Below are 18,750 nucleotides of genomic sequence, written 5' to 3' on the forward strand. Positions count from 1 at the left end.
TCAGGGCTTAAGTTCTCTCCATGCAACTCCTGACCAACTCCTTTAACAATGACATTCACAGCTCAAACGCTATGGATAGACAAAGGTAGACCTCCAAAGTAACTGTTTCTATACTCTTAAGAAATCTAGTGTGTATCATATTAATTTTATTTTCCATCTCTGTGTCTTACAGTATGAGAGCCCCAGGAACATTGCTAAATATGCCATTATCACAAGCAGCAGTGAGATAATTGAGATAAAACCTTTTGGTCAAAGGGACTAGATTTCCCTATAATTCACCTGTCTAGAGTGCAAAGAAACTTGCTTAAAAGATCTGTTTCATCTTGTGACGTTTAACCCTCACCAAAGAGCGTGGAGGAAGTAAATGTTTCACATAATAAATAAATTCATACAGTACATAGTACCTCCTGTATCATGTTGAATTTCCTCAGTTTGGGGAAAGAAGACTCTGATTACACCTGTGTTGATATAAATCAGAGGTAAGTTCCGAGATGTTAGAGTGTGAGTCCTCATAGGTTGGCCAGGTGATTTGCTTTTCTCTTTTTGATTCCTTGGCAGCCTTGCTTGAAATATACTTGCAATTGCATTAAGCAAAGGGAAACATAGGACAACATCAAATGCCTGAGCAGAAAGAAGGATCTCATGAAGAAAATGAGGAGACCCATCATTGAGACCTTCAGATAACTTATGGAAAGTTCTTCGTTCGTTTCTTGATATCAACTTGTGCCGGACATTTTTTGTTACAGCCTTTGTATAAGTGAGAGAGAGAAATCCATGTTGTTGGTGTGAGCCATCTAAAAGTTTTGCAGTTGTCTGTTCCAGGAAAAAGAAACAATAATTAAAACTGCAGTAAAGAGAACAGGTTAAACATCTTAAACAGAGAACAATATTATTTCTTTACTAGCTCATCTTTTCAGGGGTTTTTTGGGAGGGGGTGGAGGGCAGGGGCTTCTTACTTTCTCCAAACAACAAAAGAAAAGGCTTATTTAAATTTTTAGAAGGGCCATCTACCTCACAGTATGACCAAACGTTACCACAGCACAGCTCAATGTAAGCTGGAACTGCTGAATATTTTAGTGACACTAAACATTCATTTTTTTCTGTTCATCTGTGCTGTACATAAACCATTGAACACAGCCTGGTAGCTTAATATCCCTCAAATACTACCCAAAATATTTCTTGCACTTCAGAAAGTCAAAATTTACCAAAAAATATTTATTAAAAAATTGTGCATAAGATTAGAATTATCTATATTCCATTACCCGTTCTTCATTTTAGAGAGTTTATTATCGCTTTCATTCCCTCTGTGGGCCCAACCATCACTCTGTACCAGCGATGGCAAGAAAACTTTATACTTCAAATTTCTTCTGCAGAACACCCGTAAAACTAACTACCACACCCTATACACTAAATAATTCATCTCAATACTAAAAAAAACCTTTCAAAATTTATTACATTATTCTTCAGAAATTTGCAAGATTTCTTTACACAGAGGGAAAGATTTTCTAAGGCACATTTGGAAGTTAGATGCCTAACTCCCATTGGCTGTCAGAGTGTATTAGGCTCCTGACATCTGTACCTTTGAAAAATCTCCTCCAGTATCTAGATTAAACATTCATTTCTGACTGAAAATTGACCTTGAGTGAGCTACTGCAAAAGTTGAGAATTTTAAAATAAACTAATAAAACAAATTAAATAATTTTAACAATAAAGGAAAGCAAATAAAATCAAATTGGTTTTGACATAATATTATATATCATTATGATAATAGTGTTTAATCACTCAAGCATAAGTATAGCAACTGCATTTTTTAAACACAGTAGATGCTTCTTTCAACATTTTCAGATTTTATTTATTCAGAATCAATAATTAATGTATTTAAAATTTTTATAAATGTAAGCACTAACTTCTTACATAAATGTAATTAGTATTTGTAATGCTGAGAAGCTGAAAGATCATATGATTAAGTGAATTGTAACCAATTAGTAAGTTAGCTTTCACTCTTATTAGAACAAATTTGAACAACTAGAATAAGTAAAAGAATGATGGACATATTCATGACAGAAAATAAATCAAATGGAACAGAACTTCCACTAACACAGAAATATTTCATATAATCTGTCATACCACTAAAGATAAAGGGTCCGTGCTGTAACCTGCTCAGGTGTCTACTCCCATTAACTTCAAAAAATACAATCATACAATGATTGTATTTTTATTAATTTTTAAAATTTTTAATTTCTGTGAATATTAGAGACTGAATACATAAGGCTTGTCTACATCAGGAAAAAGCCCACACTAGTTACTCTGTTCTAACTTCCCTCGTGGACATTTGTACGGCACACTAAGAGTATCTTTGTGCATATTGGCTTAATACACTTCAGAAGCGTACTAAGCAAAACTGCCTGAAAGCACTCTTAGGCTACGATTACACTTATGGCGGCATGCAGAGTACAAATATTGCATGTCCTCCCAGCACAGGTATAAATTTCAGTGTGGATGGTGAAGCACTGCTTAGGTGAGTAAGGACACACCAGAACCTTAAGGTATGTACCCTACGTGGCTTTCCACATGCCCAAGCAGTGCCTCCCATCTCTATACTGCTATTTTTAGCAGTGTACTGTCCCACTGTCAGAACCTTTTCCTGCTGCCTCCCTCCTGCCAGAGCCTTTCCCTGCTCTGTGTAGCTACGCACTGCAGTGTGAATGCAACCTGCTTTTTACTGAGAAGTGTCACTACATGTACCCTAAACACCACCAAAAGTGTAGACATGTGTAGTGCACAGTAAGGCACCCCAATACTTCTGGGTTTTGTGGGTCTGTCCGCTTTAACCCACAAAATCCCTGTCCTGGTTGAAGCAGCTTCTATCCCACAGGGCTCGCCGGGCTCAACTCCCTGCTCCAGGAGTTACGACTGGGCCCCTGGCATCGCAGTATTGTTCAGGTTTGGCCTGGCCCCACTCATGGTGGTGAGGCCAGGCCAAATTTGTGTGAGCCTGTGCGACAAGTTACAACATCACTTACTCAAATTTGGCCTGGCCATCTCAGCTTCAGGGGAGTAGGGCCAAACCTGAGCAGCACTGCGACCCCATGTACCAGGAGCCAGGTAGCAATGCTCGAAGTAGGGAGCCTAGCCAAGCCTAACAGGCATCCAGGTTAGCACATTTTGGCCCTTTATGCTTTTTTTGGTATTACTTCTAGGCCACTTTAAGTTTTGTGCTTGCTCATGACTATTAATCCAATAGGAAAAAGGTCATGCAAGAGAAACAGTTAAGTAACTTGTATTACTTGCTGGCTGAGACTACTGTTATGTTCTGAGACTTTCAAGGAATTGTGACCATATGAACGGTTTTCTGTAATTATTGTATATATTGTAAATAATATATGTGAATAAATTAGTTTAAGGCATAGCTCAGTTACATAAAGTAATTAAAGGCACTGAGAATATCATTACAGCCACCACAAACAAGATACAATATACAATACTGGCTTTTGCGCACACATTTGGGCCTCAATCCAGCAAACACTTCCATACATGCTTATCTTTAAAGTATTTGAGCAGTCCCACTGATTTCAATGGGACTACTCACATGCCTAGGCTTACGCATGTGCTTAAGTACATCGTGCGATCAGGATCTTAGTTACTTTAAATGAGGCATTCTAGCTTTGCCACTTTACCAAATAGCAGTGGTGTAGATTTCAGAGGAAACAAAAGACACTGCTTCCCAGGCCCAAGCAAAGGAATTTGACAATTGTTGCCAGAGAACAAAAAGGGAGTAAAACAAGATAATAAATATATTCAGTACAGAGACAATATAAATGACAAATAATGGGAAGAAACTAATGACATTTGAGATATTTTTTCTCCTACTTGTGTTTGTTAATGGAAGTTCTGTACTATAAGTTTTAAAAGGATTTCTTACAGGAGGAAAGAAGCCAGAGAAATTACTGAAAGGGTCCTGCTTGCTGACGGGTCGAACCAACAAGGTACGTCTGTTCAGCTTGTCAGTACAGGAAAGGAATACACCTCCGTATTGCCCCAGAGACCAACAGTCTTCCCCAAGGCTTGAGGTGATGCACAGAGAAGAGGAAAAAGACAAAAACAAAACAAAACAAAACAAAAGCCATAAGCCAAAAAAATGTAGAATTTTAAATTATGCTGAAATTTGCATAGCTCTGCACAGCTGTGAGACATAGCATGTGTCACACACACCTTCTGAAATGCCCAAATTCAAGGAAATCAAAAGAAAAACTGGTGTGAAAAATATAAATTTGAAAAACTGTAATTTATGGGAAAGGACAACCCAATCAAGAGGTCATGGAATTAAAATCTAATAGAATTCTGCACACAAAACAGACTTATCACTTGATTTTCTCGGAATTAAAAATTCAGCAAAAAGCTTTATTAGCATGGAAGAGGATGATTACAAGAACAAAAAAATTGAGAAAGGAAAACAGTATCCAATTACATTTCAAATTTAGAGTACTTGTTCATAAGCACAAAAATGGTTATGAAGTGGGAAAATTATGTTTTGTATTATAATTCTTGCAATCATTCTTCTGAACATATCTGAGAACAAAGAAAAATTATATTGTTTAAGTTTTAGAACAGAGTTATTTTGTTAAGCATCTTATTCCACTACAAAAATCTCACCACAAGTTTTTCTTTGCATTGTAGAAATATTCCTTCAGAATGTCCTGACTGCCAGCCTTCCCCTGGCCTGGAAAACAGAATGTTCACCTTATCTGTTCTCTGCATTTGGTTTGAGTCCACAGAATTTAGTCATATATAGAGTGTACTTTGAACAGTTTATGAATTGAAACTAGATTTGACAATGCAATTATGTTAAGTGGAGTAACTTAATAACCTGATAAAACTTAAGCAAAGAAAAAACACTACTAAGTTGGAAGGAAGCTCTGGAGAGTTTGAAGCTTCAGACTATTCAGAACAAAGAACCTCTCAAGCCTTTCACAGAACCTGTGGAAAAAGTAACTTGTTAATAGTATGAGGGCTTGGTGTATGCTGTTATATCTAAAAGCATCATGGTATAAACTGCAACAGAAGTTTCTAGAAATAAAATGTAAGGTTTGATTAATAATTGTTACAATACGTTCAAACAAATATATATTTCTAATTCAGAGAAAAGAAAGAAAATTCAGAATGGATCTACTTTTCATACACACCCTGTAGTGTTTGTTCATTGTACTAAGTCTCAAATGAATTGATAACTGAATTAAGGACAGAATGAGAGGTTTACACTGAATTTTCTTCCGATTGTTCTCATGGGAGACTTTCAAAAATGCCTACGGGATTTAGGAGTACAAGTCTCTCTGTAAGTCAGTAGGACTTGTGCTCCTAAATCCCTTAGGCACTTTTGAAACATCTCACCCTAATAACAAATTTTTAAATATTTTAATGGATTATTTGTTGATTCTTCTCCCAGGGAAAGACACTAGAGAATTGTCCCATTTTCTCTTAATTACCATCTCCCACATACCTCCACAGATTCTGCTTCATGACAACTCACCATTCAGCTGATGAAGACTATATGTGTCTCCCTCAGAGCTTGTCAAAGCTACTCTACTTATTAGACTAGTACCTGCTACAATGGTAATGAACTCAGTTCCCTGCATTACAGTGCAGCTACTCCACAACAACAAAAACATCTCTTTTATTAGAAATTTCCTTCTGATGTCTTAAAAATAAACAACTTATCAAGCAGGAGACATAAAAAAACTAGACATTTACTATTTGGTAGAGTAAAACTAATCACAGTACAGTATTTGAGGCATTTTCCATTGTAAGCATTTGGACAACTCATTTAGTTCAACAAATACCAATTTTTAATGGTGCCACCCACACACAAAATGTATTTCTCCCAAAAGACTGAAATGGCTTATGTATACCTTGTTTGCAAGCAAGTCTAATTCTGGGAAATTCTGATTATCAGTGTTTACTGTTTAAAAAAAAGTATAGTTATGGCTTATTTCACTATATTCCACAATGATTTTTTAATGATAAGTCAAATGATAATTCTGTCAATGAAAAAACTGCTTTCTTTTTTCAGAATGGAATTAATCTAGCATGACTTCCAGGAATTACCTGTTTCTGTAGTGGTCAATGTTGAAGCTCTCTATTTTACATTTGACTTTGGTGTATACATCTTGCACATCTACTGAGGCGCTGAGATCTTCTAATTCACTGACAACACAAATTTCTGCAATAACCAGTGATAATTAAAATTAACATCTGTGAATTACAATCTCTAAGCTAGTGTTATAAATAAAACACTGTTCATACACTAGAAACATGCCTGGGTCACCACAATTTGTATTTGGATCTCTAATTCCCACCCTGCAAAGTTCAGGGCTTTTCACGTAGTGAATTTTTGTTCAAACATCTCATAGACAGAAGCCAGTCACAAAACACAGATCCAGATCCAGAATCCAAATCTCTCTTAAAAATGCTGAGACTGTTTTGGTTTGGGCTCAACTCTGCTGTAAAGCATACAACAGAAAGATAAAATGTCAAAAGAACTCAGAATGGAAAAATACCAATTAATCCGATGCTACAGTGATGAATGCAGTATAAAAACCTGGATAGATTAGATAATTTGAGGCAGACCAGAGTTTAGCAGCTGTCAAAGATGTTTTGCAATCTGAATAGCCACTTCCAATGACTACAAGATGGATAACATCTCTTACCAAATCCTCCACACTTTGCTTAAATAGAAGTCAGCTATGAAATACGAATAGTTTTCTCAGAGCAACATGTCTTTCCTAGTTGTGATAATGCTGCTCCACTTAAACTGTTACAAAGATCAAGTTAATATTTGTCACTTTAGGTGTCCATTAGATATAACAGTTCGGTGGAAAAATAGCATGTGACCATGTAATTAAAGATTATCATAAGATACATGCGCAAAACTGGGTGAATTAAGGCTGCACAGGTAACTTTAATTTTGGGATTTCCTAATTGTTGAGTGCTTGACTTTGTAACCAACTTTAAAGTTCTTTTAACATTGTTTCTGTGTGTAATTATTTATATGCACAATAAATATACATGGCTTTTTACATCTAACATTTGCAGGATAGGAATTTACAATCTAAGATCCACGAGAAGAGAGACAAATATGACTAATAAATACAATAACTCCTCCTCACTTACTGCTAAATAGACTCCTCAGATTATGTAATAAAAATGGGCAAATGACATTAAAAAGGGACAGAAATTAGACTGAGACTCTGATTCTTATTAAAACATAAAAGCAACATTAATGTTTACAAAGTAGAGTTGAGAAATTAAACCTGAGACAGTTGGTGTCAAATTTTTAAGTCATTTTTGTGCCTTGCTTGCTCTCACTGTATTTTCCAAATGGACAGCATCACAGTAAGTCACTGAAAGTAGTGATGGGTTATTTTACTTCTCAACTTCAGAAAAGAATAGCACATTATTAAGTAAAGAGTGCTTCCAGATTTCAGTATGTTACTGCACAATTATGGTTATTAAATGAATCTAGAAAAATGTACTGTTTTGAACTACTGTATTGAAACAACAATACATCTTCCCTTCAAAATTTAGGGGAAAAAATGAATACAGGATTTTTGTTCCGTACATTTTGACTTGAAAATCAATTAAAAAGAATCAGGGCCGTTTACTGCTCTTGATCCATGTGAACTGCTAATATTGACATCAATGGCAATTCTGTGGACACAGAGTAGTATACAGCTTTCTCTATAGCCTAAGCCCTGGTCTACACTGGGGTGGGAGAGTGGTGGCGGGAATTGATCTAAATTATGCAACTTCAGCTACTTGAATAATGTAGCTGAAGTCGACGTACTTAGATCGACTTACCGTTGTGTCTTCACCGCGGTGAGTCGACTGCTGCCACTCCCCCGTTAACTCCGCCTGTGCCTCTCGCAGCGGTGGAGTACAAGAGTCGATTTATTGCATCTAGACTAGATGTGATAAATTGATCCCTGCTGGATCAATCGCTGCCCGCCAATCTGGCGGGTAGTGTAGACATACCCTTATATACCATTAAACAGGCTAGATCGGGGTGGGCAAACTTCTTGGTCTAAGGGCCACATGTAGGTATGGAAATTGTATGGTGGGCCATGAATGCTCACAAAATTGGGGGTTGGAGGGCGAGAGGGCTCCAGCTGGAGGTGGGGGCTCTGGGGTGGAGCTGGGGATGAGGGGTTGGGGGTGCAGGAGGGTGTTCCAGGCTGGGACAAACGGCGGGAGGGGTATCATGCTGGGGCAGGGGGTTGGCATGGAAGAGGTTCAGGGGGGCAGGCTCTGGGCAGCGCTTACCTCAAGCAGGTCCTAGAAACAGCGGCACGTCTCCCATCCGGCTCCTATACGGAGGTGGGACCAGGTGGCTCTGCGCGCTGCCCTGTCTGCAGGCACCGCCTCTTCAGCTCCCACTGGCTGCAGTTCCCAGCCCATAGGAGTTGCAGGGGCAATGGTTGGGGCGAGGGCAGCATGCGGAGCCCTCTGGCTGCCCCTACATGTAGGAGCCAGAGTGGGGACATGCCCTTGCTTCTGGGAGCTGTGTGGAGTGGGGCAAGACCCCAACCCCACTCCCCGGCTGGAGCACCAGAGAGGGACAAGCCCCAGACCCCGCTTCCTGTCAGGAGCTCAAGGGCCGGATTAAAACGTCTGGATGGCCAGATGTGTCCCCCAGGCCGTAGTTTGCCCACCACTGGGCTTGAGATACTCAAATTAAACAACAACACAAAAGACACTTGATTTAGAGATGTAAGAGCATGACTGAGAGCTAGGAATTCTTGAGCAATAATCCCAGCTCTGGCAGAAACAATATTTTTAGGGCTTGGACAAGTCAGCTAACCTCTTTGCTCTGGTATCTTCATTTATAAAAAGTGTACATAATAATACTTACCTAACAACCATCATGGTGATGGGGGTAATTTAGATAATATCAGTTGAAAATGCTTTTCATTTTCGAAGTGTATTACAAGTGCCAAGTTGTTTTTATCATCCTCATCATCATGTCTACTGAATTTTCAGATTTGTTTCCTGTTAAGTTTCTGCTGTCAAATGTTCTGCTACATTTCTTTGTAAATTAACTTTAATCAGATAGATTAATTTCTTCATTTTCTAAAACAGGGTGCCAGTACATTTTGTTAACAAGGATGTCAAGTGTGCATCCTAAGAAAAATATGTACTTAAATTCATACAATAACAAGTGATTGACAAAATCTACCTGATGAGTTATTTATAAATCTTATTAGTGCAAAAGTTATATTTTCCAAATAAAAAAGTTAGTAAGAAAAGTGAATTGTGTACCACCTACCATTAAATCATATTTCTATTTTCAACATAAAGTAAACTGAAACAAATTAAATTCCTTCTTATTTTTAAAATATTATAGATATTGTGTTAAATTCATGTCTGTGATGCATGGCTAGAAACGGTTAAACATTCTGCAAAATAAATAACCCTCAAAAGACATGTGGGGAGATGATGTTTGTGGTTTTGTGTATTTACATATGAGTGAGTAGGGTGGACAATGTAATCAACAGTATCTGTCTATGCTGTATTCTTATAGTTCAGAGATCAAAAGAACATTCTAGCATTTAAACGAATTGTAAACACAGGATATCTTGGTATTCATCTCTCCTTGAAATGTACTGTGAATAGTGGAGGAACACGCAAATTGCCTTATGTTAATTCTATAGCTAAGTATCAGTGATGGACCATCTTCAAAGTCATCCTAATTACCTTTTGTTCTCTGAGGAAATCCCAACTTGTCAAAGAGGACATGAAATTGTATAAAAGATCTTTGGGCCCTGATTCTGTCATCTCAGATCTGCTCAGGCTTCATCAGGGTAAGTCTGAGTTGCAAGACTGAGGTCCCAGTTATGCTGATACGCCCTGAATATGATATTTGGACATTGGACTATAACTGATGAACTATTCTGAAAGAACTCTTTGCAGCTACGAAGCTCAGCATCTCTGCTATGAATGTGCACCTAAATGAACTGAACTCATGTCTGTATGTATACTGCTCTTTTAACTATATTCTCTCTCTGTTGTTTTTTAATAAATTTAGTTTAGTTAATAAGAATTGGCTGTAGTGTGTATTTGGGTAAGATCTGAAACATTCACGAACCTGGGAGATAATGTGTCTGATCCTTTGCGATTGGTAGAACCTTTTCTTTTATATGATAAAATAAGATTTACAGAAATGTTCATCATATTTCGTGTGGGTTCCCGGATGGAGGCCTGAGGTTGGATCACTTTAAGGGAACTGTGTGGTTTGGACTTCTGAGTAACCAGTAAGGTAACAAAGAAGCTGTTTTACGCTGTCTTGGTAAATCTAAGTGGAATAGCCACCAGTTTTATGGGGATTTGTCTTCCCCATTCTTTGCAGTTCACCATAATTGACTGATCTTAGCTGGCCCTCACTGGGACCCTAGTCACAATGTCATTTAAAAATTGTGTTGATTTTTAAATGTTGATAGAAAAATGCAAAATTGTATTTAGTGGCATACAGTTGGGCACATACCATCACCAGAAAAACTTACTAAAATGTGCACACTGCTGATGCACAAACTTTTGTCCTTTATCATTTAAAATGACTAACAAACTTTTAATTCAGATTTAGTATAGTTCTATTTCTTTTGAGGATGAGCCATGTGCCAAATTAAATTTTAACAGCCACCTGTTTCTGAAGTCTCTGAGTGGGAAAAACAAGAGAATAACTTCATATGAGGAAAAAATATACTGTTTTTCATACTTGCATAACTCCAAAGAAGTGAACAAATTGTCTTCAAACTTAAAAATCACTTTATGGTCTAAGACTAAGCTGCAAAATTGCCTTTGCAATGCTCCCAATCTCTGCCAATCCAGGTGCAAAGGACAATGCTGAAGTCTGATCCCATGCATGACAGCATATTGCAGTATGCTAAAACACTGGACAAACACGTGCATCTTTTTTATAACTATCAGAGTTTTCATTTCATGAATACTTGCTTTAAATAGCAATTGGTTTTATCTTAAAATAACTACACACTTAAGTACTAAATTAAAATAGATAATTCTATGTACCATACCTGTGCCTTTACTTCCAGGATCTGGTGCAAACAGCTTTATAGTAATTTTTGGCAACATCCATTGCATCCACAAGCTAACACGTCCACTTGATATTCCAATGTTACTTGTTGTTTGTTCCAAGGTAATAGAGTCTGAGAATGGAGAATCATCACCACCTTGTACAGAATCAGCCTAGAAAAAGAGAAATACTAACTGAAAAGGCGCAGTGACCACCCAGATTATGTAATAATTTAGAAATATCTCACATGACTGTCTTAAAATACTATAACAGGTCATATCCATATACTGTATATAATATGCTTATATACTGATAGTTTGTAAACCACCTTCCAGTGTGGCACTAAATTAGTATTGCGTCACTCTACTGAGTAGCACAGTTAATAAACAATAACACCTGTGCTCCTAGCGCTTACACAATAAGAATTATCTTCAGAGAAATATATGCTTTCTTCATTAACCAGTACTATTCAATTAGTTAGCAACACTATAAGAAACATGGTCAAATCTACACAACTTCATACAATATGATGGATTTTTTTCAAGACAAAATATCAGTTAATTTTTTAAAAAATATTTACTTTTTAAAATGCAAAAGCACCACAGAATATGGAAGCATTGGTAACAACTCCATAATTAAGGGTGCATTGAGATTTGCTCTTAACAGAGAATTGATATTCCTGTCTTTCATCTCTTTGGACTGAAATTAGTCTCTAAATTTGGGTCAATAATTCTCCACAGGACAACTGAATTTTCTATGCATTTTCTGGACAAAGTCTTCGTTAAATTTGCAAGGGGAAAATTATACATAAGACACCCTCTCCTTTTGAATTTTTCTATTTTCATCACCCCTCTGAAGGTTCTTCTAGCTGAACTACTATGGACCGCCAAACTTCACACACACACATTCTGATAATGTCTTGGACATAAGCCATTTTTGAACATTCAAAATTAGACACATAAAAGTTAGTCCCCCTATTCAGGGAAACCTAATGGAGTTTTGCCCAGATTATATGATGAAACTGTTAAGTTCTAGCATTTGCTTCCATTTTACAAACTCTGCTAGCCTGCCTCATTACCTCTTCTCTTCACAAAAACCCTGGTGGATCAGGGCTGGCCAACAGGGAGCTCTGGGGTGGACGTGGGAAAGATAGTGTATCTGTGCATAATAGAGGGTGAAATCTGGTCTTTGTGAAGGGAAGAGAGGTTTGATTAGGTCTATGAGGCAGTAGAGGAAGAAGAGATGTGAGAGTGGGGCTGTCCTTTGCAGTGGGGGCTGAAGAAGTGGATCCCAATATGTATGCACATGCAGATGGAGTTCCCCCATTGCACTTCTGTCTGCTGCCATGAGGCAGCCAAGGCAGCATTGCCTTGGGCATCTATGGTTCCTCACACTGCCATAACAGATGTACTGGGAGACTCACGGAAGCAGAACCATGAGTAACTTGAATATATCAGTATTTTTGCACTGCTGCCATGGGGAAGACCACAAAGCTGGTCAGAGTGGCAGACGCAGTGACATTTGTGGACAATGTCAGCAAATGTGTCCAACTGACATGACCAATCTATAGATTAAGACCATTGCACTCTAGACTTTTATCCTGGAACTTTTAGAAAAGCCAAAAATACTTAACTCAAAGTCATGCTAAAGAGAAAACAATTAATGTGGAGAACCTTGTTTTGAGGACTGTTGATAACTTCTGAGACTGTGTTCAAAGATGATTTGTCTACAGTAGTGGTTCTCAAACTTTTGTACTGGTGACCCCTTTCACATAGCAAACCTCAGAGTGCAACCCCCCCTTATAAATTAAAAACACTTTTAAATATATTTAACACCATTATAAATTATGGAGGCAAAGTGGTGTTTGGGGTGGAGGCTGACAGGTCATGACCCCCCATGTAATAACCTCATGACCCCCTGAGGGGTCCCAACCCCGAATTTGAGAACCCCTGGTTTACAAGATAAGATTGTTTGGGTTAAAACACTACTGGAAATAAATGCCATAACAAACTGGGTAGCTTTCCATTGACTATACAGTTATAAAAATTGCATGTATTTCCTCAGCTTGTGGTTGATTTTATTTCACTGGAGTTTCAATGCCTATTCTCTCCTTTGCTTTTCTTAAAATTTTTTTTTAAGCTGTGGGTTTATCGGTACAAAACTTATTGGATGTCAGGCCATGTGTTTTTTTAGGTTTAACAACATCCCTTAATGTCTTTGCCTGCTTGGCTGATGCTTTCTTAGCTGGTTCCTGCCAACAAGAAAGAAGAGGAAATTTCAACCAACAAACTAGACCTCACCTCTGATCACCTTCCAGCCTTCTCTTCAATGGAGCATGGGACTTTGTCTGCCTAAGGAAATATTCAGCTTCAACTAACATCACAAAAATCCATCCATATCTGACAGTACAAGAGCCTATCCCCCCCCCGCCCCGCCTTTTCCTTCCTCTTCTCTGGTTGCCGCCCTATTAATATTTCCATCGCTCATGAAGAAAACTTGTTACCTGCAATATTCTTGCACATTTAAGTGATTTCATTTGTCTTTTTGTAACATGTATATATAATGTCTGGCACAATATGGGATCCTTGACTGTGGCTTCTAGAATCTACAACAGTACAAACAGATAATACTAACAACCATGTGTGATTATGAAGGAGTTAAAGCCTTAAAGCATTGGACAGACCACTAACAGTTTTATTACTGTGGAAGGGTGCACACACTATCTAATTAACTCATAACCAGCACTACTTTGATGGTTATGGAGGACAGAAGTGTTAAGTAAGAGTTTTCTCCTTTTTCTTCCCCATGGCATGGGTTATCTCCCTAATATCAAACAAAGGCAGTAAGAATATACTTGTTTTGTTTTGTATTTGCTCCTCAAAATGCTGGCTGAGAGCATAACGAGTTTCTTGTTTGGTCTGTCCTTATGATAAAAGTGCTCACCTCTGGGAAGTATTTATCTTCTGTTGCATCAGCAAACTCTGTTCCTTCCCTAAAACTGTAACGGCTTGACAGACAAGGGCACAAAGATGCGTGCTCTCTGAGAAAGAGCAAAACAAATGAAAGCCACACTGAAAAACCTGTTTGGATGATGGTTGATCAGACAGAGGGGAGCTTCTGTTCTAGACTGACCCATACTATTTCCCCCTTCTATATGGAGCATAGGACATAGGCCAAGAACCTACTCTCTCCCTATGAGATTTTGGAGGAGTATCCTAATATTCACGTGCTCCACTAAAATCAATTCCTAGATTCAGACAGGAGTGTTGCTTCTCCAAACAGCAGTTCTCATGAGCCTCAGACTAATCCCCCTGTTCTTTTCCTTACTTCTATACCCCTCTCCACATGAGGGACCTGCCCCTCTTGATCCACCAGTTTGGAAACCTGACTAAGAGGAAAAGCTTTTTGCAAACTTGCTTGAAAAATCCATTGCCATTAATTTTAACACGTGAAAGTGCAGAGACTTCCATTTCAAAATGCATTGTAAAATCTCAGCTAGATGCAGATGTAACCAGACAGCACAGAAAATAGTGGGACAAATCTTTCTCTTCCCAGTTGTGTGTGTGTGTGTGTGCATGTTTGCTGCTGTTGTTTTTTAACAAGCATCAAGTTCTCACTGTGAACAAGAGATAGCTGTCAGTTTTGCCAGTGAATCTGAGACCAAAACAGACACAGTGTTTCCAATTCTTGCAATATTTGGTGCTTTTCTTAAGGCCTCAGCTTCTGAAGTCAACTGATCATATAAGATACTCAGAGCTGTCATTAAAATAAAGTTAGTTTCCAACTTTTATGGTGTCACAGGCTGTCCCTTCACCTACCCTGTGAGTAGCTGCCTAGCCTGTTCTTGTGGTCTCTTAGCCACAAACACATGCAGACTGTTTCCCTTTCACCATATGTGCTTTTTAATTTTCAGTTTCAAAGCATAACAGATGGAATCACAAGTATATAGCAGGACGAGTATGTTCACACAGCTTTCTCTCCTACCCACAGTTCACTCTCTGAGCCCTTCTCTTTACTTCTCAATTCTTCACCAATTTATCCTCCCAACCACACAGCCAATTCCTTCATTAATCCAGCAATTGCCACACAAGACTCTGTAATCCCCAACAGAAACTGGTTAATGGACTTCAATTTAGTCTGCAGTCTTCCCAGTGCTGCAGCAACCTCAGTCACCAGGGTGCTACAAATAGCACCCTGTCTCATATGGTTGTGGAGAAAGGTTTGAAAATGTGACTTACGTGTATTTTAAAGGCAGAAAAACCAAAAGGGAAATTAAAAGAACCACAATTTTTTGACAGGTTTCAGAGTAGCAGCGGTGTTAGTCTGTATTTGCAAAAAGAAAAGGAGTACTTGTGGCACTTCAGAGACTAACACATTTATTTGAGCATAAGCTTTCATGAGCTACAGCTCACTTCATCGGATGCATTCAGTGGAAAATACAGTGGTTGACAAGAACGTCTGCAGAACAGTGGGGGGTTGGGTGGAAATAGTTTTACTTTGTGTAATGACACATCCACTCCCAGTCTTTATTCAAGCCTAAATTAATTGTATCCAGTTTGCAAATTAATTCCAATTCAGCAGTCTCTCATTGGAGTCTGTTTTTGAAGTTTTTTTTGTTGAAGAATTGCAACTTTTAGGTCTGTAATCGAGTGACCAAAGAGATTGAAGTGTTCTCCGACTGGTTTTTGAATGTTATAATTCTTGACGTCTGATTTGTGTCCATTTATTCTTTTACATAGAGACTGTCCAGTTTGACCAATGTACATGGCAGAAGGGCATTGCTGGCACATGATGGTATATATCACACTGGTAGATGTGCAGGTGAACGAGCCTCTGATAGTGTGGCTGATGTGATTAGGCCCTATGATGGTGTCCCCTGAATAGATATGTGGACACAGTTGGCAACGGATAGGTTCCTGGGTTAGTGGTTCTGTTGTGTGGTGTGCGGTTGCTGGTGAGTATTTGCTTCAGGTTGGGGGGCTGTCTGTAAGCAAGGACTGGCCTGTCTCCCAGGAGTGATGGGTCATCCTTCAGGATAGGTTGTAGATCATTGATGATGCGTTGGAGAGGTTTTAGCTGGCGGCTGAAGGTGATGGCTAGTGACGTTCTGTTATTTTCTTTGTTGGCCCTGTCCTGTAGTAGGTGACTTCTGGGTACTCTTCTGGCTTTGTCAATCTGTTTCTTCACTTCAGCAGGTGGGCATTGTAGTTGTAAGAATGCTTGACAGAGATCTTGTAGGTGTTTGTCTCTGTCTGAGGGCAAATGCCAGGATGGTGTTTTCAGGAAGATCACCGATAGATTGTAGTTTCCTCATGAAGTAAGTGGTGTCTCGAAGATAGCGGGGAGTGCTGGCAGCATAGGGCCTGAGGAGGGAGTCTACATAGCCAGACAATCCTGCTGTCAGGGTGCCAATGCCTGAGATGATGGGGTGTCCAGGATTTCCAGGTTTATGGATCTTGGGTTGCAGATAGAATACCCTAGGTCGGGGTTCCAGGGGTGTGTCTGTGCGGATTTGTTCCTGTGCTTTTTCAGGGAGTTTCTTGAGCAAATGGTGTAGTTTCTTTTGGTAACCCTCAGTGGGATCAGAGGGTAATGGCTTGTAGAAAGTGGTGTTGGAGAACAACCTAGTAGCCTCTTGTTCATATTCCGACCTATTTATGATGATGACAGCACCTCCTTTGTCAGCCTTTTTGATTATGGTGTCAGAGTTGTTTCTGAGGCTGTGGATGGCATCATGTTCTGCACGGCTGATGTTATGGGGCAAATGACGCTGCTTTTCCACAATTTCAGCCCGTGCACGTCGGCGGAAGCACTCTATGTAGAAGTCCAGTCTTGACCTTCAGGCGGAGTCCATCCAGAATCAACGGCACTGCTATGGGTACCCGCATGGCCCCACAGTATGCCAATATTTTTATGGCTGACTTAAAACAATGCTTCCTCAGCTCTCGTCCCCTAATGCCCCTACTCTATTTGCGCTACATTAATGACATCTTCATCCCACCATCAACCTCAGCCTGGACCAGTCCACACAAGAGATCCACTTCCTGGACACTATGGTGCTAATAAGTGATGGTCACATAAACACCACCCTATACCAGAAACCTACTGACCGCTATTCCTACCTACATGCCTCCAGCTTTCATCCAGACCACACCACACGATCCATTGTCTAGAGCCAAGCTCCACGATACAACCGCATTAGCTCCCACCCCTCAGACAGAGACAAACACCTACAAGATCTCTATCAAGCATTCTTACAACTACAATACCCACCTGCTGAAGTGAAGAAACAGATTGACAAAGCCAGAAGAGTACCCAGAAGTCACCTACTACAGGACAGGGCCAACAAAGAAAATAACAGAACGTCACTAGCCATCACCTTCAGCTGCCAGCTAAAACCTCTCCAATGCATCATCAAGGATCTACAACCTATCCTGAAGGATGACCCATCACTCTCACAGATCTTGGGATACAGGTCAGTCCTTGCTTACAGACAGCCCCCAACCTGAAGCAAATACTCACCAGCAACCACACACCACGCAACAGAACCACTAACCCAGGAACCTATCCTTGCAACAAAGCCCGTTGCCAACTGTGTCCACATATCTATTCAGGGGACACCATCATAGGGCCTAATCACATCAGCCACACTATCAGAGGCTCGTTCACCTGCACATCTACCAGTGTGATATATGCCATCATGTGCCAGCAATGCCCCTCGGCCATGTACATTGGTCAAACTGGACAGTCTCTATGTAAAAGAATAAATGGACACAAATCAGACGTCAAGAATTATAACATTCAAAAACCAGTCGGAGAACACTTCAATCTCTTTGGTCACTCGATTACAGACCTAAAAGTTGCAATTCTTCAACAAAAAAACTTCAAAAACAGACTCCAATGAGAGACTGCTGAATTGGAATTAATTTGCAAACTGGATACAATTAATTTAGGCTTGAATAAAGACTAGGAGTGGATGTGTCATTACAGAAAACTATTAAAACTATTTCTCCATGTTTATTTCCCTCCGGCCCCCCACTGTTCCTCAGACATTCTTGTCAACTGCTGGAAATGGCCCACTTTGATTATCACTACAAAAGATTTTCCCACCCACCGCTCTCCTGCTGGTAATAGCGCACCTTAAGTGACAGGTTTCAAAGTAGCAGCCGTGTTAGTTCTTTTCTTTTCACCTTAAGTGATCACTCTCATTACAGTGTGTATGGTAACACCCATTGTTTCATGTTCTCTATCTATATAAATCTCCACACTGTATTTTCCACTGAATGCATCCGACGAAGTGAGCTGTAGCTCACGAAAGCTTATGCTCAAATAAATTTGTTAGTCTCTAAGGTGCCACAAGTACCCCTTTTCTTTTTACAATTTTTTTGTAATCTCATGATGTTTTTGGGCCTACCTCATTATTTTTAAATGCTTGATGCTGGCAACGCTGCAGACACTATTGCATGATGTCTTTATGATTTCATAGTCTGGATAGGAATTGGATATCCTATGCCTATAAATGTCTCAATTCAAAATTGGCATTAAATTTGGAAGCCACTCAGATCAGTGAAAAAGAATTTTACAGTTTTAAAAAGATTTTACGTAACCGGATTGGCCAGAAAATATGTTTGCCTGGCACCAACAAGAAATTAAAAACAACTAGAACTGTG

General features: G+C 39.2%; 1 protein-coding gene across 1 annotated transcript in view; it reads right to left on the bottom strand.

Moving 5' to 3' along the window:
- Positions 1–18,750, bottom strand: part of VPS13B (vacuolar protein sorting 13 homolog B) — a 928,263-nt gene that overhangs the window by 322,418 nt on the left and 587,095 nt on the right. Inside the window, exons 26-29 of the mRNA XM_084621078.1 lie at positions 11,082–11,253; positions 6,103–6,217; positions 3,923–4,064; positions 405–813 (exon numbers count right to left, since the gene is read on the bottom strand). Of these exons, the coding sequence (XP_084477204.1) occupies positions 405–813; positions 3,923–4,064; positions 6,103–6,217; positions 11,082–11,253 (838 nt within the window). The remainder of the gene's footprint in view (positions 1–404; positions 814–3,922; positions 4,065–6,102; positions 6,218–11,081; positions 11,254–18,750) is intronic.

The sequence above is a fragment of the Lepidochelys olivacea genome, assembly GCF_965140295.1.
Source record: "Lepidochelys olivacea isolate rLepOli2 genome assembly, chromosome: 2".
In the NCBI taxonomy this organism is placed as follows: domain Eukaryota; kingdom Metazoa; phylum Chordata; order Testudines; family Cheloniidae; genus Lepidochelys; species Lepidochelys olivacea.